Here is a 22,325-nt window from a genome sequence, read left to right on the forward strand (position 1 = left end):
TTCTAGAACAGTGACACAACTGATATCATTCTTTTTTAGAAAGCCTCTTCCAGCTTAGTCAGATTCCAGTACCAACACTTATTAGCTATGTGATTTGGGGCATATTGTTTAAATGCTCGAAAGAGATAGACAGTAGCATTTAAATTTTAGGTCTGCTGGGAGTTTTAGGGAAGATACACTGTGCATAGCTCGATGCCTGGCACCTAGTGAACACTCTGGTGTGTAGGACCTGGAAATAGAAACAGGAATGGAGACAACATATCTTCTACACGCCTGGGTGTTGCTGTCCAAATGCTGACCTGCTTCTCACCTCTTTGGAGGCTTTCAGAGATCCTTTAGAATCCTCCATCTAAGGCTGCAGCACCTCCCTCACCCCCAGCTCCTTCAATTCTTTTTCAAGTGTGGGTATTTGTGTGCATGTCTTATCTTCCCAATTTGATTGAAAGCTTCCCTAAGGTCAGAGAGTATACTTTACATGCTTGTATTATCCACACACAATGCAGAGTACATATTAAATATTCAGCTTTCGTTAGCTGAATACATTTAAAAAATACATTATTAAATAGGAGAAGTGGAGACAGGACACAGTAGCTCCTTGTGTTTGAAATGGCATGATTTTTGACGGAGGTCGGGAAGGTTACTTACAACCCAGTGTCAGGTTAAAATGACCAGGCCAAACTCACTTCTTGATGTTATGGATCAAGATTGGTAAACAGTTTCTGCTAGCCCAGCAGGACTTCTAAGTCATTCATTTGCAAATACATTTGGATTGAGTTAGCAATGATCTGAGTCAGTGTGATTGTTTTGAGATGGAAGAACAAATGGCTCTCTGACATCCTCTGTGGTGGTGACTGCCCCTGCGCAGGAACTGCGGGCCCCAGAGTCCCCGTCATGCCTTCAAACCTCTCTTCCCTGGTGAGGACTGGTCTTTGGAGGAGCAAACGTAAGGTTTAACCTGACTCTGATTCTGATCCATGATGTAGAGTTAGGCCATAGGAGTTGTTCTGCATTCTGAAATCAGCACAAGAATGGTGTGCACGAGCATGGAGTGTCCAAGGCAGGGCCTGGGAGGACTGGACTGCACCATATGCATTACAGAAGCTTATAGAACATAAACAGGGACCTGCTGAGCTCCACACCCTCCTTAAACCCCTTGCCATAGAGTTGATTCTGACTCATAGTGACCCTACAGGACAGAGTAGAACTGCCCCACAGGGTGTCCAGGGAGTGGCTGGTGGATTTGAACTGCTGACCTCTTGGTTGGCAGCCAAACTCTTAGCCACTACACCACCAGGGCTCCACACTCTCCACAGTTGCATGTATTCATCTTGTTTAGCTCTACTCTCTAGAAGTATGTTAAAGAAACTAACAAAAAGATAGAAGACAATTTGTTTGTTTACTTATTTATTATTCGTCTCTTTTTTGGGGTGTAGTTGAGCCCAAGACTTTAACATAAAAACCTCAGAATAGGGGGAGAAAAAAAGTGGTGGGCTAAAACCTTATATGGCATATCTGTATGTTTGTTAAATAGGCTAAATCTTTATCCATGTGTATTCTGTTGTGTTTTTTTATTGTGGTAAAATATAAAAAACACAAATTTTACCATTTTAACCATTTTTAATTCAATAGCGTTAAGTACATTCACAATGTTGTGTAACCATCACCACTACTCCCAGGAATTGTCATCATTCCAAACAGAATGTGTGTTGTATTCTGCTTTACCTATTGGTATATGTCATATGTACATGTGTAGAAAATATATCTGTGCTTGTAATATACAAGCATCTTGCTTGGAGTATGCTCAAGCTATTGAGTATACCATTAAATATTAATCTAGGTTAAAATATTTATTTTTCAAATTAATATGTTATTGCAGATGGAATTAAACTGCGTTAAGCTATGGCGTTACTTGTGAGAACTTTCAAGTTCATTCCTAGTGTCAGACCTCATAATGTTTCCTTTTAACTTAGTCTAATAATATAATCCTTTTTCAGAAATGAGCTTTTGAGGAAAAAAGATCAATAATTACCTTTGTCACTATTTATTTAATGAATCCATGGAAAGACTTCATTAAATTATAAATGCCTCGTTACTGATATTCTCATAATAGATTTTTGAAATTATGGTGTGAGCCAGTTATCCATTTCAAGAAAGATACAATGCAGACAGAGATCAGTACATGTCCAGTGAAATTACTTCTGGTTTTGCTAATACAATATTCATGAGAATTTGCCAGAGACAATCTCATTTAATCCCAGAGAATAATAATATGAAATGAATTCTTTTAAAGTGTAATTATCTGTTGGCAAAAAAAATTTAGCAAGTTTTATTGTTTATATAATTGGAATGATTTGCTATGCTATCAACATGGGAGGGGGTGTTTTGGGAATATTCACAGATTCTGAAGGGAATCACCAATACCTGGCCTGGTAAATATGCTTGACATTAATTTTTTTGTGTGGTTTATATGCATTTTTATTTATTTATTTCCACGAAAAAAATTTTGACCCTTGGCTATCATTTATGCTTTCATTGTTTTTTCATGACCTTGGTGTCTTGAATCAGGGCCTGTTGTTTGAACCTACTTTTGAGTGTATTCTGTTCTGTTCTAATTGACTTGGGGGATTTGAATCCGTGTGAGAGCAGAGCTGTTAGTTGGGGGCCAAATCAACATATCTCAGGAGAGATGAGCATCATTTAAGAGTCAGCATCTCCCCAAGCGTCAGCTGCCCTCATTGTTTCTTTGTTGCATGTTATCCTATATCGTGAGAAATCAACCCTGCATAACGTGACTCTTCTCCATCTCTAGAAAATAGTTGGTATGTGTTTCATCTCGCAGCATGATTTAAGGGTAAAGGTACTGATTTCAGATATCAGCGCATTTTGTCCCTTTAGCATTGCAACACTTCTATTCATAGAACTTTAACCTTCTTAACGATTAGAGCCATGATGAAAATAGACTGATAGCCTTCCTATCAGCGGAAACGATTAAGTAGGAAACTTCAGGAATTTTTTTCAGTCTATCCTGGGATAAGAAACAGGTCTATAAAAAAAAGAAATAAACCAAGGGGTAACTGTAGTGTAACAAATATCTTTATGTACCTGTTATGTTGAAGGAGCTGACCCCTAGGATGTAACAGGAATTTAAACCTGCTCTGTGGGAATATATATATATATATATATATATATTTTTTTTTTTTTTACTTATCTCCAGGGAAGTCCAGGGTAGGTTCCAACACTGCTTTGGTCACTTTTGGATAGTTAAAAAAAAAAAAAGTTATCTGCTCACTTTCAGACATAAAAGTATGTTATGTCTCAGTTCATGCCTCTGTAGTAATGACAATGTACTTCAGTGAAATTTAAAGCCTCCCTCATCCCTGCATGGGGCTGCCTTGGAGGCACAGCTTGCACTAGGAGGGAAAGCATGGTCTTTTCTTCTCTTATTTCCATGACTTTCACTTCTCCTTCTCTTCCTTGATTCCTCCAGGCAGGGAGCAAGAAGAGGAAATAAAGGCAGAAAAAACAAATTCACTTATACTACAGTAGCCATTTAGCTGGGCTCAGTTTGTGCTTAAAACTAATGCTTGAGGGGCATTTTTGTGGACACTTTGGTGAGTTCTTAAGTGGTCAGAGCCCTGGTGGCTTGAGAGCTTGGCTCCTAACCAAAAGGTCAGCCATTTGAATCCTCCAGCTCCTTGGAAACCCTATGGGCCAGTTCTGTTCTGTCCCATAGGGTTCCTATGTGTTGGAATCGACTTGATGTCAATGGGTTTGGTGTTTTTTGTTTTGAATGGTCTTCCTACATCATTGGGATCTCTTCACCTGCAGTTCCCGTGAAGTGGGAACATGCATCTTCTCCAGACAGTCATTTAGGATTCCCACCTCAGCCCCTGGGCATGCATCGCTACCACTCTAGCTTCTTTCTGCTGAGTTTTCTTCACCCCCAACTCACACTCCCAGTGGCCCTCTTGAACAGGATATAACACAATTCTATACTAGCTCCCTAAGGCGTGGTCCCTATGAGATGTTCACCTAGTATTTGTCCTAATAACCTCTGGTCTCACAAGTAGACTCTGGTGCAGCGATATCTCTTTGGTCTGCCATCACTGCATCAGCCAGCCAAGTTTCTCCCCTTGAAGCTTTCTCAGATGAGACTCAAGCTCCAGTTCGCTGACTACCCCAGCCACTGCACCAAGTTCCGTGAGACATCCATGGAGGGTCATTCCCCTTTACTTGAAATAATGAGAGAGAAACCTTCCATTTTGGAGGTACGGGTGAATCACAGCGCACCCCAGCTCTCTCCAAATATTCTCTTTAAATCGTCAATCTTCTCTTGGTCTTTCCTGCCTCTTTGATGACTAGAGCTAGGTAATTAATTCAGGTCCCAAAGCAGTTCTCTATGCTCCTTTTGCAAGTCTGGATTAAGTAATCTTTACCTCATTGTATAATGTGGAAGTATCAATGTACTTTTTGCCTACTGTCTTAAGACCTCGAAGCCCTGGTGAAGCAATGGTTAAGAGACTGGCTGCTAAGTTTAAAGCTGGCAGTTTGAATCTACTAGCTGTTCTTTGGAATCCCCACATAAGAAGTTCTACTGTGTCCTACTGGGTTGCTATGAGTTGAAATTGATTCAAAGGGTATGGGTCATAAGACCTCAGATGAATCTGAGATGAGAAGAGTTCGTTTTAACATCCTATTACATTTACATCTCAGTTGCTTACCAACTATTATAAATTTACTTTATGCACACATCGGTTGAAAGGGATCTACTATGCATAAAGCACAAGGCCACGTGGTGCTCCTAACCTGACAGAAAAATAAAGCAGGTAGCAAAGAACAGCCAGGTTTACCAAACCCACCTCCTGCAGGTTTAGGATGGCTCAATCTTCCTAAAACTCAGCCTAGTATAATAGTTAAGAATACAGACTCTAGATTCAGACTACCTGGGTTCAAGTCACAGCTTTTCTCTTTCTAACTCTGTAACCTTATGGAAGTTAATTAGCTACTCTGTGCCTCAGTTTCCTCATCTTTAAAATAGAGGTAAAATAGTACCTCCTTCAAGGTGACCCCATGTGCATCAGACTAGAACTGTACTCCACAGAGTTTTCAGTGGCTGATTTTTCTAAAGTAATCAAGGCTGTTTAATCAAGGCTCAGGAAAAAGAACTAAAAATAATAATAATAACTCTTAGTGTGCCTACAGGAAGTGAACATTGAGCAGTGTAGTAAATGACATCCTTAAACACTGCCCTTTGATTGTGCAGTTTTATATAAGATTTTCTTATAAGAACTCCCAGTGGAAGCTGATGCCGTACCCTTGTTGTCTAGTTCAATCATGGGAATCCAGCAAAAGGTCAAGAGAGTGTGGTCGAAAACTTCAGGTTTCAGATATTCTTACTGGACGTTTCTACAGGACTGGATAGACTGTATATCCTCTAAGCTCCCCTCTCCCTGTGTCCTTCCTCCCAACTGAGATTTGATGAAAGGTGAAGAGCAGACAGTTTGAGGTTATGTACTCTGACAGGGACCTGCAGTGCAAGTGTTCTGTGCTACTGATTAAGGGCACGCCCGCATGCTTTCAGAATCCACTGAGCTCATGGTAGAGCTGACAGTCCTGCTGTTCGAGAATGCTCCTTAGAGCCAGAGGGCATAAGCGCATGTTCCCCTTGCTGCCTTGTATTATGAAATTCTAAAGTTAACAGCAACAACTTTGAACTTGGAGTGGTGTCTCACACTGCTCCGCCTAACTCAGAGAGGGGCTTAATTTTCAGATAACCACATCTTGGCTTCTTCTTAGCTTAGATGTAAACTAAGATGGAGGGAACTGAGCTACGTAGTTCTGTTCACCGCTAGGAAGTTATGCGACCTTGAACAAGTCATTGCACCTTCCTGTGTTATAGTGTCATCATTTGTAAAATGAAGAAACTGAATGAGGTTCAGGCTTTTAGCATTGCATTTGATGGTTTTGTGAATAATGGCTGAGAAACTGCCCTCATTAAATCCCTGTCCGTGTGCCCAGAGCCTTAGAATGATTTTATACATTGTAAGCGTTTGGCCATTAGCACTAAGCAGATGCCATTGCTCTGATTTCACCAGTAACTAAAAGGGAGAATTTCAAGCTTCGTTTTTCTCGTGAGATGGGAAGAGTGGATTAAAGAAGCTACGTTAAAGGGCATGAAAGCATGTCCTTTCAGGCAGGCAGCTGTGCCCCTCTCTGTGGCAACCTCTGGGAAGAAGGCAGCTCGATTCCCTTGACACTGTGTCTTTTGGAATAGCAATTATCCATGAAAGAGATGTCTGAGATTTCCCCAAATGTCAAGAACCTTGCTTCTATTACACACAGTTTTTCAAAAGTAAAATGGGAGGAAAGCAGCTGTTGTCAGAGTGTGTTCTTGAGCCCTGTATGTCATTCTTATTAAATGTTGATTCGTTAGTACAATTCACTACAGCTCCCTTTTTCCCTACTCCCTTCCAGCACCAAGGAAAAATTGGAGTTAAATTTAATGTTGGGACAGATGACATCGCCATCGAAGAGTCCAATGCAATCATTAACGATGGGAAATACCATGTAGTGCGTTTCACGAGGAGTGGTGGCAATGCCACATTACAGGTGGACAGCTGGCCAGTGATCGAGCGCTACCCTGCAGGTAAGCCAGTGGGTGTGTATCCGGGGGAGATTTTATGAAAAACAAACTGGAAAACAAAGCACTGTTTTGCGTCCGTTTCACCAAATGGCGGTTTTTCTGAAAAACCGTCAAATATTTATTGGACTTTAGAGTCAAATGAATGTAATGCTATCCTGAAATGTTCTTGATACAGGGTGTAAATGGCATTTTCTAGGAGAACTTGAAGGCACACTTTATCGTTCGCAAAATTCAGGACGTCAGTGAAACCCAAAAAACGCACACATAAAAGGCACAACATGTCAAAGCTCTTTTTATTGGATCCTTGCATTGGAACAAAGGAAAGGCTTTGTCAAAAGTAACAAAGTTAAAATTCAGAACTAAGGGAGGGACTATTATAACGCTTTTCTCAGAGACAAAATAGGATTTCCTTTGCAAAATGGTGGTGCACAGCTGAGACTAGTGAAATGTGCAAGAGGGCCATGGGACAAGCAGAGAAACAGTGAAGGAACTAGAGTGTCTTGGTCAGTAGTTATAAGAACACGGACGTAAATGACATGGAGTTTGCTTTCGCTGTCATAATACCCTGGAGTTTCACAAGGATTCTGTGGCACTAGCATCACTCAGGTCAAGTTTACATAAGTGAACATTAAGCCATTTAGCAATGAAAGAAAAATGATCCTCTTTGTTGTTAGTGAGCTTTGTTGGTGCTACGTTATTGCAACAAGAAAAGTAGATTAGAAATATAGACCAGTGTTATCTGTGGTTGCATATATTCTTCATTAAAAAACAATGTTATTCTTAAGTGAAATACAAATCTGAAATGTAAAGGTATTTTTCTGCAATCATTTATCCTCTCTGTATTTTATTTCTGAATATGTTGCTGAAAACCTCTCTTTTGTTTTTCTTTGCTCCCTTTTTAGATACCTCAGTGCTTTTATACAATAGATCTAAGGCACAGTGTAAAGAAAAAGCATAAAAATTGTCATTCATATTGTACAATAAAAATGATTACTAAAATATGTGTGTATACACACATACATATATATGTGTATACATATATGTGTGTCTGTATGTATGTGTGTGTATATATATATACATATATATATATAAACACCTCTGTTAGAATTCTTTTTTACTCTTCGGAAGAAATAATTTCACAAAATAACTAATTTATAATAAATAACACTTTTCCATAGTACTGACTCACAGTTATGGAATCAAATGCCTGTGATGCCCTCCTGGACCTTCCCTGTTTATAAAGTTCCACTTCTTCACACCTCAGTTCAAACCTATTTTACAATCCTGCTGCTCTGCAAATATTTGCTGAATTAAATGAAATAAAAATAAATAAATAAATTAACTACTCTAAGACAAAATTTGGTAGTGGTTAAGAGATGTGGCTGCTAACCAGAAAGTCAGCAGTTCAAATCCACCAGCCACTTCTTGAAAACCCTATGGGGCAGTTTTACTTTGTCCTGTAGGTGTTCTGTGAGTCAGAATCAACTTGATGGCAACAGGTTTGTTTTTTTGTTTGTTTGTTTTAATGACAAAATTCAGAAGCAAGCAAATTAATATGTCCAGTACCTATTAGGCACTCGATACGTATTTGCTTAATCTATGTCCTAGGAGTTGTCACAGTCTTACCCTACGATTTTGTGAGCATACACATTCCACTACCATCTGTAATAAGATGAATAGAAAATTTGGAAAGAAAGTAACTTAATACATGGGTGCAATGCTATGTAGCCCCTGTTAATACCTTATTGTATTCACTGAAATCCGAGTGTCAACAACTTTTTGATAATAACTGAAACCTCAGTGTATGACAGAAAAATAAATTTCCAAAAATATTGACTAATGAATACCTGTTTACTGAGAGGAAGTCATTACCCTAGATGCATATGGGTAAGGTCCAGAACCTGCCCCTGGTATGATGATATCAGTGAATAGTAGACCTGGACATGTAAAATGATAAATCCCAGTAATTTTACAGTGCGGTAGTTGTTCCTCAAAGCCTAGCTTTGTTTCAACAGCTAATTCTTTAAAATTTTCTTAGTTTAGTAGTTTTTTTACTCTTAGCAGCACTTTCCAATCTAGTATCTTTAAGAACTATGCTCTAGAGGAAGGTGATGGTCACCTATGGGGATAGGGGCAGTTCTATGCTCAAGGTAGTTTGAGAAATTCTGAGTTATACTAAGGAGCCCTGGTGGTGCAGTTGTTAAGCATTCGGCTGGCTGCTAACCAAAAGATTGGCAGTTTCAAAACACCAGCTGCTCCTTGGAAACCCTGTGGGGCAGTTCTACCGTGTCTTGAGTCCGAATCGATTTGACAGCAACTTTTTTTTTTCTTTTTTCTTTGAACTTAATTATAATACATAGTACATCTTTAAAAGAGAAATAGTGTATGTATTTTCCAAGCATGGAGGATCAGAGCCTAGCTTTCTAATGCACCAAGGCACTTGGGTAAATACTTTCCAGTGCTTTTTAAAATTGGTGGTGAAGTGGTTAAGGACTCGGCTGCTAGGCAAAAGGTAAGCGGTTCAAACCCACCAGCCACTCTGCAGGAGAAAGACATGCCCGTCGGCTTCCATAAAGATTTACAGCCTTGGAAACCCTATCGTTGTTATTACACTATTTTAATATGTTTTTATCTATTTAACAAGGCTTTAATTGTGCACACACTAGATATCATATTTTAGGTATAAAAAACCAAAATGAAACCCGTCGCTGTCAGTCGATTCTGATTCATAGCGACCCTACAGGACAGAGTAGAACTGCCCCGTAGGGTTTCCGAGGAGCCCCTGGTGAATTCAAACTGCTGACCATTTAGTTAGCAGCCTTATGTCTTAACCACTACTCCAATAGGGTTTCCATTCTAGGTATAGTTCATTGGAAAAAAAAAAAAAAAGACATTGCCCGGTCTTCTTGTGGCACGCTAATGTCTAATTTGAATACTGGTAGCTGAGATTGGGGCAGTATTCATACATTAATTAAAAAAAAAAATTCGTATGTTTTTCTAGACTAGTATTTGTTTACCATATACAATGTTTTCGTTACCAATTAAATGGATATTCAGAATAAGATACACAATACAAAATATAGAAGCTTGCAATGTCATAATAATTAGCAAGTAAATCTTTAGAAATAGCTATTTTAGATACAATCTTTTATATTTAGGCAAAGATTCTAAGTGCCGCTTTCACCAAGGAGTATTTTAAAAACCTGCTGCAGTGGAGTTCATTCTGACTCACAGCGACCCTACAGGACAGAGTAGAACTGCCCCACAGGGTTTCCAAGGAGCACCTGGTAGATTCAAACTGCTGACCTTTTGGTTAGCAGCCGTAGCTCTTAACCACTACGCCACCGGCTTTTCCAGGAGTATTTGCGATGATATTAATAAATCAAGAACAAGCAGAATTGATATTATTCTGAAGGATACGAGCAAGGGTGAAACAGTGAGTCTGCCGTCAAGAACATGAGAGCGCATGTGAAGAATTTTGATACATACATATAAAAAGTTAATGATCAATATGTAAAGAACTCAGGAGAGTAACCATTGTTGTCATCGAATATTTTATTAATCATCTGCTCTGTATGCATTTGACCGTGATGCTGAGGTAGGAAATAAACCATGAAAATTTCTGATACCATTTTTTCTTGGAGCTTCATCTAGACAGTACCGTAGAAGCTGAATACAAATTTAAAACTATGTGTCATCTCCATTAAAGCTTTTAGAACAAAGTGATTTGAAATATGAGTTCAATAACAAGGTCTAGTGTATCTCTCCCCTACACATGGGTTTATGGTATGACTATGTTTATTTAATTTTTGCTGCTGTTATTCATTGGAAAAGCAGCCAGACTAATGCTTTACCATCAAGGTCCTATGATCAGAGAAGCAGGAACCGGCAGACTATATCTAGTTCGTTTTAAAGTCCCTGGACTGCAAAATATAGGTAATAAGGGTTGAAATTAGTAATTAAGTATAGCACTTAACCTTCCATTATAGGGCTTTGTGGCAAGTGCTTTTATATGAAGCAATTCATCTGATAGCTACACTATACCTTTACTGAAATGCACCTAAAGCAGTGACCACTGATATTACCAGTAATTGTCTGGAAGGCTTTCATAGAGAAACTATGAAAAGTAGTAGAGGTAAATTTTATGTTCTTTTGGAGTATATGAAATATTCCTGTAGCTCAACAATCCACATTTTAGAATAAATATTGAAATGTCTGAATAATAGCACCTGTTTTCACTATTTTCTATGCATGGAGCAAAGTACAGAAATAATATGTTGCAAACCATTTAAAGTTGAGAAAGTCATTTCTTAGTACTTACCAGTTTTTTTTTTACCAGTTAAGCTCCAGAATAAAATGCATCATTAACCTCTGATTTGTCGCTAATTACAGTTATGGAGTAAAATTTTCTCTCTCAACAAAAATAGGCCTTCTCTTCTCAAAAACATCAGTCCATAAAAGCTAACATCATCTCGCTTGCCCTGCCTGAAGATTGTTGCATAAAAATCACGGTTACTTTGAGGATAAACTGGAGTTCATTTCCTACCAGAGTATGCCAAAAAATTGTCCTTTATATTCTACACAAGTTCCAATACTCATTTTATTCCAATCAAGTTAGCATATCAAACCAACAAATATTTAAAACATGTGTACTATATGAAAAGAACATGCTAGGCTTAGAATCTGGGCATGGAAATAAGTTTTAAAAAAATCAAGAATAGAAGTACAGTATGTGGGAAGGTGAAAGAGTTATTATATCATATTTACCTAAGTTCTGAATAAGATGTTTCAGAAACATAGATGCCAAGAAGGAAGGGGCCACTTTTGAAGGGATTGGTCTAATAAGACTATGAAAAAAGATTGTGACTTGATTTGCATCTCAAAAGGCTAGATTTTTACTTGGAGGATGGCATGCATTCATTAAGGTGGGATTACCAGGGAGAGACAGACATAGAAAACATTTACAGAGCTATTAAACAATTCAAATGTCAAAAGAAAAAAGCCTAAATTAGGATGTAGGAAAAGAAAGAAGAGGTCAAATGCTGAATACATTCTAGGACCGACGAATAACTGAATAAATAGTCACTCCCACTTTTTAGGTTCTCTATCCCCCTACCTTTTTTTTTTTTTTAAACCATCAAGCTTTCAACGGATACTTTCTAATGTTCTAATGCTTCAGTTTGTCACCAGACTGCACTAGGCACCAATGCAATGGAAGCCTATGGAGAGGAACAAGTAGAGAAGTTTAAGATATGGTTCTTGCTTTCTAAGATGTAGTCTGGTGGGGAGACCAGACAGATTCAGACACTGTACAACTGGATAAAAGAAAGAAAGAAAAAAAAAAAAAAATGTGTTAACTGTCAAAATTAGTAGTGCAGAGTTTAATTGCTATTAGGGCTTAAAGAAGAGAGGAGAAGATGGCCTGAAGTCATGTGACTAAATAGACCCTGTAGGAATGGGAAGATTTAGAAAGAAAGAGAGAAATAGACCAATGAAAAACTCCATGGAGATGGGACAACTACATGCAATGTGACTTGAAGGTCTTCTTAGTGCTATAAATCATAACTTTGTTTTCATCAGTGAGGGACGGAAAATGCTTCAGGGTTCAGGAGGGCCATATTGATTATTGCCCTTTAAATACTATGTACTTAGTTTAGATTAATTGATTAACTTATTTTTAATTCATCAGTAATGTATTGATTATCTATTCCAAGCCATTCCGTTATTAAGAGCTTTCTATTTTGGTGTGGAAGTGTTGGTTGATTTGATGATTTTTTTTTTTTCATTTTACCCTTTATTTTTAACCTTTTACTGTGTATGATATAACTGAGAAAATCTACCCAATTTATGATCATAGCATTTGAAAGAGGGATTCAAACATCCTCTCTTCCAGCACCTTCATGTTGTCAAACGATAGAATGGAAAATTGGAGAGGTCACTTGATTTGCTCAAGATTACTGTACTAGGTAATAAATAGCAGAGTCAAAACCACGTTCAAGGACTTGTTTCTGCCAGCTTTATGCACCCTCCTTTATAGTCTGGGAGAGAGAAATCAAAATGAAGGAGGTCATTAGATATATCCTTCGACACACCGAGGCATAGTTTTCATAACTGAGTGTTACGAATTACATGATGGGTCATAACTGCTAATTAATCTACATCCCCGTCTGCTACTGCTGCGGACCCACACCGACACATACCCACATCAAACTATCCAAATAATAACACATGGAATAAAAATAATTTTCTTACAAAATGCATAGTTAAATTATTATCACTCAATTTTTAAATCAATAATATACTCAAGTTAGCAGGCATTGATTTTTTTTTAACCTCACTTCAGACACTTTACCACCAAATAAGTAAATCACTATGGACTGTCACTATTTTCCTGTTCCCGTGGCCCTCAGCTTTTAGACCGGCATGGTTTCAAATTTGATTTACTTATTTATGCATTTATGTTTGTTTCTCAGTGACATCCCTTGAGACTAAGTTGATTTCAATAGCCATGAAAGGAAAGGGCAATTAGGGTATCCAGATATGAAAATCCTAAAGGATTATTTGGGATAAAAATGATTTCTTAGTAAAGCCATGCCTCTGTCTTGGTTACATTTTGTATGTTTGTGTGTGTGCGTGTGCATGTGTGTGTGTGTGTGTATAAAATGGCTGACTGCCTTCCCTTCCCTTCCAACAAAAGTAAAGATTGTGAAAATAGACTGTAGAATACTCTGGTAGAGACTATAAACCATAAAAAAAAAAAAAAAAAGACTTTTTCTTTAAATAAATGATCCATTTTAAGTAAAGTCCAATAAAAAACGTAATTATTGAAGTGTGGCACTTACTTAGTAGAGTACTTAATAAATAATAGTTGAATAAATCCCATTTCCTCATTTGACTTGTTTGTTAAAATGTTTTCTTTTGCTGGTGTTTTTTAGCCCCATATATATGTGGATGGATGAATATGTATTTAAATTTATAAATGACTGGCTTCTACTTGACATAGTTAAATGTTCACCAGTCCAAATTATAAACAGTAGATCTTACATATAATGAGAAATTTGAGGCTCCCAGCATCATAACTATGTTAGTTAGAAACTAGTAGATAAAACTCTTTAGTTTTTCCTGTGTTAATTATCTTCTTTCACAGTGTCCAGTTTTTCTGGGACTTTGGAGACTTTTCCTAATGATGAAATATAATGGACTTTTTATTGAGAAGAATATTAAATACATCTGCCTAATATTCTCAGCTTAGCAGCAAAGAAATTATATACAAAGAGATGAAAAGAAATGATATGTCCTCAAACTTGTCACTTGCGCATATATTCTGAGTGACTTGTGGTTCTTGTTTGTTTATTGTCAGAGTTTTTATAGTTACTGTAAGGCAACTGTATTAAAATTTTTTTTTTTTTTAATTTTCTGACAGAAGAAAGTTCCTCTGATAGCTTGGTGGGCATTGGTATCATTCAGTATCCCCAGGTCAGTAAACGTAGATAAAAGAGGTATTTTTTCAAGAGATTATTCTGCATAAATAGAACAAAAGGAGAAGAGATTACATCAACAAGGTTGAATTGGTCCATTCCTAAAACCTAAATCTTGTAGTTTGGCTGGAAGTTGTCTTTTTGTTGTTGTTGTTGTTATCACTTTGTATATATGGGAATGGCTTTCATGACCCATTCCAGAAAACCTGTCAACAGGTGACCTATGGATGCTCTGGAGACTAAAATATCTGCTTCCCATCAGTATTCTGTCCTGCAGCACTTGGGCCAGAACCAAATTAATCATTGCCTGTAAGACAGACAATTCTGAAGTCTCAATTCAACCCTAGAAGGCCATTTCTCTCTGTTTTCAGAACCTGTCCATTTTTATCCTGAAAACTTATGTATTATTAAACATTTATTCCTGACTATGGGGCAGAGAACTAGATTTGGCTTTTTGTCTTTGGATTTTCAAAACAGCCCTGAGCAATAAAGTTGCTCTTTGTCTTTCTTAAAATGGCCGGGCAAGTAGGGGCTACACAAACCCCACCCCTGGTGAACTAACTTCAGGAAGGGAGGGGCCCCGATGCAGCCACGCATGTTAATTGATTGGATAGGTCATAACTATGTCTTAAGGCCCAAGTCACGCATATTCATCGAGACCCCGATGACTTAAGTGATCCTGGGGCTTGGAGCTCTCTCTTCTCCCAGGCTTTTGGGATTGGTAAGAACGTCCATGCATGGGAAGGGCTCAGCACATCCCTAGGGGCGATGGACACCTTGGGCTGGGACCTCTCCCAGACCTTGCCTGCATCTCTTTCCTTGTATCATTTCTGGTTGTATTAAATGAGTAACTGTAAGTATAGGCAATGGCTTCCCTGAGTTCTGTGAGTCATTCCAGCAAATTATCAAATCCACAGTGGGCAGTGAGAGACAGTAGAGAGGATGGCATTTGCCTACTTGGCAGAGACCAGGAGGACAGAGTCCTAACTTGTGGAGACCCAATTCTGAGTGGTTAGGGTCAGAGAGAGACAGAGAGTACCACATGGGTGGCTGGTGTAAGAACGGTGAACTGGGAACGTGGGGATTACAAGTTATCTTTGCATTTTGGAAATTAGCCTTATGTCCACTCTTCTTAGTGCATTGACAATACTAAGAGGCCTGGTGGCACAGTGGTTAAAGTGCTTGGCTATTAACCAAAAGGTCAGCAGTTCAAACCCACCAGCCGCTCTGCAGGATAAAAATGTGGCTATCTGCTTCCATGACGATTAAAAACGATTACAGCCATGGAAATCGTATGGGGCAGTTCTACTCTGTCCTATAGGGTCGCTATGAGTCAGAATTCATTTGATTCAACAGCAGTGGACTTGGTATTTCTGGTTTTGACAATACTGAATCCTTCCAAAAGGATTTTTTTTTTTCCAGATATACCTTGAGTACCTACTCTTTGGATAACACTGTGAATGATGCAGACACATATAAATCAAAGCTCTTCTTTTTTTTTTTTTTTTCTTTGCCTCCCATTAAGTCAAATCTGGTTTGCAACTGAGGGAACAGGTTAGGCATGACCTCATGATTGTCAGAGACTAAGAGCCCAGCAAAGCGGGATGGCAACCTATAAGCTCCCTATGTTTCTGAAACTAAGACCAAACCCGTTGCTTCTGAGTCGATTCTGACTCATAGCAACCCTACAGGATAGCGTAGAACTGCCCTGCAGTTTCCAAGGAGCACCGGGTGGATTCAAACCTTTTGTTTAGCAATCACGGCATTTAACCACCACGCCACCAAGGTGTCTGAAGATAAGCTTAATTTAAAAGCCTATTAAAAGAATAAATTAAATATATTTTGAACCATTTAACAAGTGATAAGCTTGTTTTATTTCAAAGGTTTTCTTTATAACCCCTTTCCAGTCATTTTTTCCTTTGGGACTAGAACTTAGAGATCACGTGATTTTCCTCCACTTAGTCAATCATTTTTTCTCACTTTAAAAACCTCTCAGATTTGATCACATAGGAACTGACAAGCCAAATCAAATTAAGAAATATGTGCTGTTCATTGCAATGGTCAAGAAATATTGCTAAGTATGTTGTATCACATTGTTTTGTAACATATACACAAAAAAAAAAAACCTGTTGCCCTCGAGTTGATTCAGACTTACAGCAACCCAATAGGATAAAGTAGAACTGCCTCATAGAGTTTCCAAGGAGCGGCAGGTAGATTCAAACTGCTGACCTTTTGATTAGCAGCTGAGCTCTTAACCAGTACGCCACCAAGGCCCCAACATGCATACAGCATCCCTTTTTCTTGATTTCTAGATGATCTCATTTTATCTTCCTGTTCTGTACTGTTTCTAATATGCAAGTTGTTTAGTGACTTAAATTCTTCTGAAATAAAGGAATGTATTGACTCCGCCACTGAAAAGTACTTCTGTTAAACAGACAATAGCATTGTCATGATTTTAAATGAGGATAGTCAAAGATAATGCTGAAATATTGGGCTCAAAGACTTTTCTACAAGGATACTTACAGTCAGGAACATGATTCTATCTACTGGTTGTAAACAATGAATTACTCATGTCTGATATAAAACATTAATTGCCACTATAAATGCAAAATTTAATTTTAAGGTCATGAGATGGAAAAAGGTTTTAAGACTAGCTAAAGACTGAAGGTCAGAGAAGTTACATTTGTAAAGATATTAGATTTTAAGAAGCTTCAAATGGCCTTTGCAAATATTGGCTTGATTTTAATAACATTCATAGTTTTGTAACACTATTTTTATAACTTGATTGCTATCTAAAAATATCTTATGTCATCTATGAGTACCTGAGCTCCCAACTCAATGGTGAGCCTTTCCCTAAAGAATTTCTCAATCTGACCCCTTGTTTTCTCAAGGAATTCTTACAAAATTCCACCAAAATATTTGTATATTTTAAAAATAAATAAAGATAACAACAAAGCATTGTAGTGTATGATTAAACAATTTAAAATTCTACTGTACACTTTTTCCATCTCAGCTTTGAATGTCAGTATTTGAATTTTAACTCTGAGCTTTTCATACTGTTTCCTTTTGTCCGTTCTCTACCTAGTGTTCTCCTGTAGCTCAGGAATAAATTGGTATTAAATCTTCCTTTACTTCAAGTTGTGCATTTTACTTTCGAAAAAAAAAAACTTAGACCCACCAGAATAATTGTATTTATTCACTATTTTTTTTTTTCTATACTACCGAATACCAAAACCAAACCCACTGCCATCGAGTCAATTTAACTCATAGTGGCCCTATAGGACGTAGTAGAACTGTCCCATAGGTTTTCCAAAGCTATGTATCTTTATGAAAGCAGACTGCCATGTCTTTCTCCAGTTCCATACCATGCACAACACAAAAGTCTACCTTGTATTTGCCATTTGCATTATTTTCATTGGTTTTATCTCATTTAGTTCTCTTAATAAGCCTTACAGTTATTGTGGAGCCAACTTCAACAAATGGCAGCCCCACGTGTGTCAGAGTAGAAAAACTGTGGATGGTTTTTTGGAAGTAGCTTGCCAGGCTTTTCCTCCAAGGCACCTCTGGGCGGACTCCAACCTCCAACCTTTTGGTTAGCAGCCAAACGCATTAACCCTTTGCACAAGTCAAAAACATTTGATGCCAGAAACTGAAGCTCAGATGGATTAAATAACTTTTCCCAAATCACCCAATTAGAATGTAGCAGAGGTAGGATTTCAATCCAGTTCTCTTAACTCTAGTCCAGCTATATTTTCATGATACCAAACTAGTAAAAAAGGGTAGCTGTAAGTGTTCACACATCGTGAAGAATGTAACTAATGTCACTGAACAATTTGTGCAGAAATTGTTGAATGGGAGCCTAAACTCCAGAGTAAACCTTCACCAAAAACACAATAAAATATTATTAAGAAAAAAAAATTATCCTGTACTTTGAGTAAGCAGTGACTGTAGTTAAGAGGAAGCGGAAGAGCAATAAGGTAATTTAGGTGGTCTAAAAGTACCTCCCCTAAGGGAATATTAGTTTCTTTCTGTGAAGAAACTCAGCAGATACCTCCCTAACCAACAATCAACTTTAATGTCACCAGTAATAAGAAAAATCTACTTCATATACCTCCTGATACGATGCAACAAGAAGGCCACACAGCTTCTGTGACATTCTTGACAAAAATGCATAACCTTAATCTAACCATGACAGACACAATTCTCGAAAATAACTGAGCAGGAGTCTTCAAAAGTGTCAGTGTCATGAAGGGCAAAGAAAGCAGATCTGAGGGTAGAAAGGAGATGGGGAAATTTGATTGAATGTGAAATCCTGGATTTTGGAAAAGAAAAAAGGACGTTAGTTTAAAAAAATAAAAATAAAAAAGGTGATAACCAATGAAGTCTTTATTGTAGTTAATAGTATTTTGCTGTGGTTAATTTCTTGGTTTTGGTAAGTGTATAAAGGATATTTAAGGTGTTAAAAGTAGGAGAAGCTAAATGATAGGGATATAGGAACTCCGTTATTTTTTGCAATTTTTCTCTAAGTTAAAATTATTACAAAATAAAAACAATTAAAAATGATTTCATCTAAAATAACTTGTGCTCAGTTCCACATACTATGACATTATTCTAGAAAAAAAATTAAAAGGAATAAAACTGTATGCCTTTGTGAAACTGGTAAGTCAGAAATATTTGTTATGAAATTATATACTAATTTTGTCCTATGTTATTAGAAAAGTACATTTATTCCTAAGGAACTTAGATCTAATTTCTCTAACAATCCAAAGGTGCAACCTAGTTTAGCTTATTACATACTTGTTTCTTTATTAAGACAGAATGACATAATAAATGTAAAAATCTTTTGAAATATGATCCCTTTAAATAGAGCATATATTAAAATTTAAATTACGATGATGAATTTTTTTGTGTCAAATTTAGCCTCAGGGGTTGATCATTTCTCAAAGAAAGACTTTCATCTTAAACATTTTAAAAGTCTGTTTTGTTTTCAGCCTTATGAATTTCATTCTGCATTCAAAAGCAGCTAAGTCTCCCCCCCCCGGCCCTTGGAAATTTGAGACTAATTTTCTTCACGAGTCCGAATCGACTCGATGGCAGTGGTTTGTGGGTTTTCTTCACATTAAGTATTATTGAAATAATTTGTCATCTTGGGCATATTGTGTATCCTGGTGGCCCAAATCATTAGACTGTCCATTGAGAATCTAAAAAAGAATATACCTAGCATAAGTCTGTCTAGATATTACCATATGCATTTCCAGTGAAGCATTTTAGCTGGATTTATGAGATATAAAACAAGACAGAATAGAAGAACATTAAGCTTCATTTTTTTCTAGATAGTGTCAACTAATTGATTACATGCCATAATAATTTCTCAGGGTCACCTTTGCTAGAACATTTTACAAGTCCAAGTAGAATTTTCAGTTCTCTCATCTGTTATTTTTATTGCTCAGTTTGGGAGACGACTGAGATGAGAATGTATTTTCTGATTAAAGGAGAAACAAACGAAAAGGAGCTTTTTAAATGCAAAGGTCTCCTTTGCTGAAAAGTGGGACAGGGTGGTCACAATCCCAGTAGGAAACGTACCTGGGGATAAGCAGATGAAACCTGTGTTGTATGGAAGTAGAGTTAAAATGAAAGTTTAAAGACATCAGATTGACTTAATAAAGGAAATATGTGTTGCACTACCACTGGGATGAAAAGGCAATAGGACTCGTTCCTAGTCCTGGATGTTCACAGAGCCCATTCGAATTCCTGTCTTTTGTAGGAACTTGTATCAGCAACAGGAGTCCTGGTGGCACAGTGGTTAAGCATTTGGCTACTAACCAAAAGGCTGGCAGTTCAAATCCACCAGCCACTCCTTGGAAACCCTGTGGAGCAGTTCTACTCTGTCCTATAGGGTCACTATGAGTTGGTGTCAATTTGATGGCACTGGGCTTGGTTTTTTGGGTTTAGTATCAGCAACAGGAGCCCTGGTGGTGCAGTGGGTAAGCATTTGGCTGCTAACCAAAAGGTTGGTAGCTCAAATCCACCAGCAGTTCTTTTGAAACCCTGTGGAGCAGTTCTACCCTGTCCTGTAGGGTTTCTATGTGTCAGAATTGACTCAACAGCAATGGGTTGGTTGGTTTGTTTTTTTGGATAGCATCAACAACGATGAATTGAAAGTGAATTCTGTGCCAGGCACTTTATATTGGGCATTGTGCTTATTATTTTACATATGCTATCTATCTCATTTACACTTACCCAATTCTTAAAATTCTCCTTTTAATACATGAGTCAACATGGAGACATTTTGTTTAATCTCCTCCTTTGCTTAATCAAGTTTTATGTATCTTAAATCACATGTCGATTTTTGGGTTCAAGTAGATTCTTTTTTTTTTTAATTTCTGCCTGAAAATTATTTTTCTCAAATATTCATTTCATTCCGAATTGAAAAGCATTCAGAAAACATAAGCAACTAGAAATGGAAAGAAAGCAATGGAAAATGGATGAAATTCTTCAAAGTGCTGGCAGGAGACCCAAGTCTTGGACCTATCCATTTCTTTCACACATTAAGAACCACATTTTACTTTAACGCCCTAATGGAAGGCCAGAAAGCTCCGGATATTCCTTTAACCCTTCAGTGAGTGTGCATTAAGATCCACTCCATGGCTGGCCCCATCGAGCGCTGGACCTGATGGGGAACACGGAGAAGCAAAAAACTCTGTCTTTGTCCTAACGGAGTTTGAAGTATAACCTGGGAGGCAAGATAAATCACTCAGAGAGTAAGAGTGCTGTGGGAAGTAGAAGGTTAAGTAGCATAATATATAAAAAAAAATCCCAGCTGGGAGAGACGTGAAGTAGAAAGGAGATGAGAGGTGTTTAGTGCTTGAAAGATGGAGGGTTTAAACCTGATCTAGAAGGAAGAAATGAACACATATTGATGACAATTAGTCCATTTTAGTCAGAAAGGAGAAAGCTAGCCCCAAAACCAAAAAAAACCAAACCCGTTAACGGTCAAGTCAATTCCAACTCATAGTGATCCCGTAGGACAATAGAACTGCCCCTAGGGTTTCCAAGGAGCAGCTAGTGGATTCGAACTGCCGACCTTTTGGTTTGCAGCCAAGCTCTTAACCAGTGCTCTATCAGGGCTCCAGCCCAAGAACAGAGGTGGTTAAAGATTCCAGAACAGCACAAAAAATGGCCTTACTTTCTGTGAGGGGGTATTTTTGATTACTTCACAACAACCCTAGTAATCAAATCTGAGGGTCTAATTAAGGAAGGACAATTAGAGCCAGTTTCTTCCAGAACTTGTACATTCTTAAAGGATTTCTATGCCATGACAAGCGGATGTTTTCTTTAGGAATATCAGGATGATCCTAGCTTTGGGGACATCACATAGGTTTCCAGGTCAAGTTTTCCTGGTCTCTCAAGAGAAGTTGAGTACATTTTCTGAGCCTATAATGATAAGGTGAAACCATAAAAGTCTACCTGGACACGAGGGAACCCTGGTGGCGCAGTAGTTAAGCGCTTCTCTGCTAACCAAAATGTCGGTGGTTTGAACCTTCCAGCTGCTCCATGAGGGAAAGATGTGGCAGTCTGCTTCCATAAAAATTTCAGCCTTGGAAGCCCTGTGGGGCAGTTCTACTCTCTCCTATAGCGTCGCTTTGAGTTGGAATTAACAGCAACGGGACTTGGACACAACTCGGTTAACTGGTGCTAGCAACGCATGCCTGTTAAATTTTAAGAGTTTCTTAGTGAATATGCTGTGATGAGAATACCTGAGTTTCAGTTCTACACAGGCGTGTCTTCCTGATTGCAACTAAATTCCAACTCCCAAGCCATCTTATGCTCTTAAATTTCTAATGTGTGTTTTCATTATCATGATTCTCCTGCTTACCCCATGTATCAAAATCTTCAGCCACTGGGTCCAACAGCAGGCACTAGTTTCCACTAATTCTTCCTTCAAAGAATCCCAGTTTCTATCATTTCCAGTGCCGTCGTTGATAAAAGGCCTTTGTCAAAACTGGGCTTCCTGCTATCAACTTCAAACTGGCTATACACCTCTGCAGTCCCCATTATTTTAATGATACACAACCTGGAAGTTTATCTTCTTAAAATTGCTTTCATCACATGTCTTCCTACCTCTCAAATCTTCAGTGACTCCCCAATGTGAACTAGAGAAGGAATGGAATTTCTACAGTTAAAGAGAGGATAAAATTGTACAG

The 22,325-nt window shown here is 38.0% G+C and overlaps 1 protein-coding gene across 21 annotated transcripts in view; it reads left to right on the top strand.

Moving 5' to 3' along the window:
- Window positions 1-22,325, top strand: part of NRXN1 (neurexin 1) — a 1,236,536-nt gene that overhangs the window by 1,041,764 nt on the left and 172,447 nt on the right. For all 21 annotated transcript variants that reach the window (XM_049870248.1, XM_049870249.1, XM_049870253.1 and 18 more), the window contains one exon: window positions 6,475-6,646. In XM_049870248.1, coding sequence (XP_049726205.1) covers window positions 6,475-6,646 — 172 coding nt within the window. The remainder of the gene's footprint in view (window positions 1-6,474; window positions 6,647-22,325) is intronic.

This window comes from Elephas maximus, chromosome 26, assembly GCF_024166365.1.
Source record: "Elephas maximus indicus isolate mEleMax1 chromosome 26, mEleMax1 primary haplotype, whole genome shotgun sequence".
NCBI lineage: Eukaryota > Metazoa > Chordata > Mammalia > Proboscidea > Elephantidae > Elephas > Elephas maximus.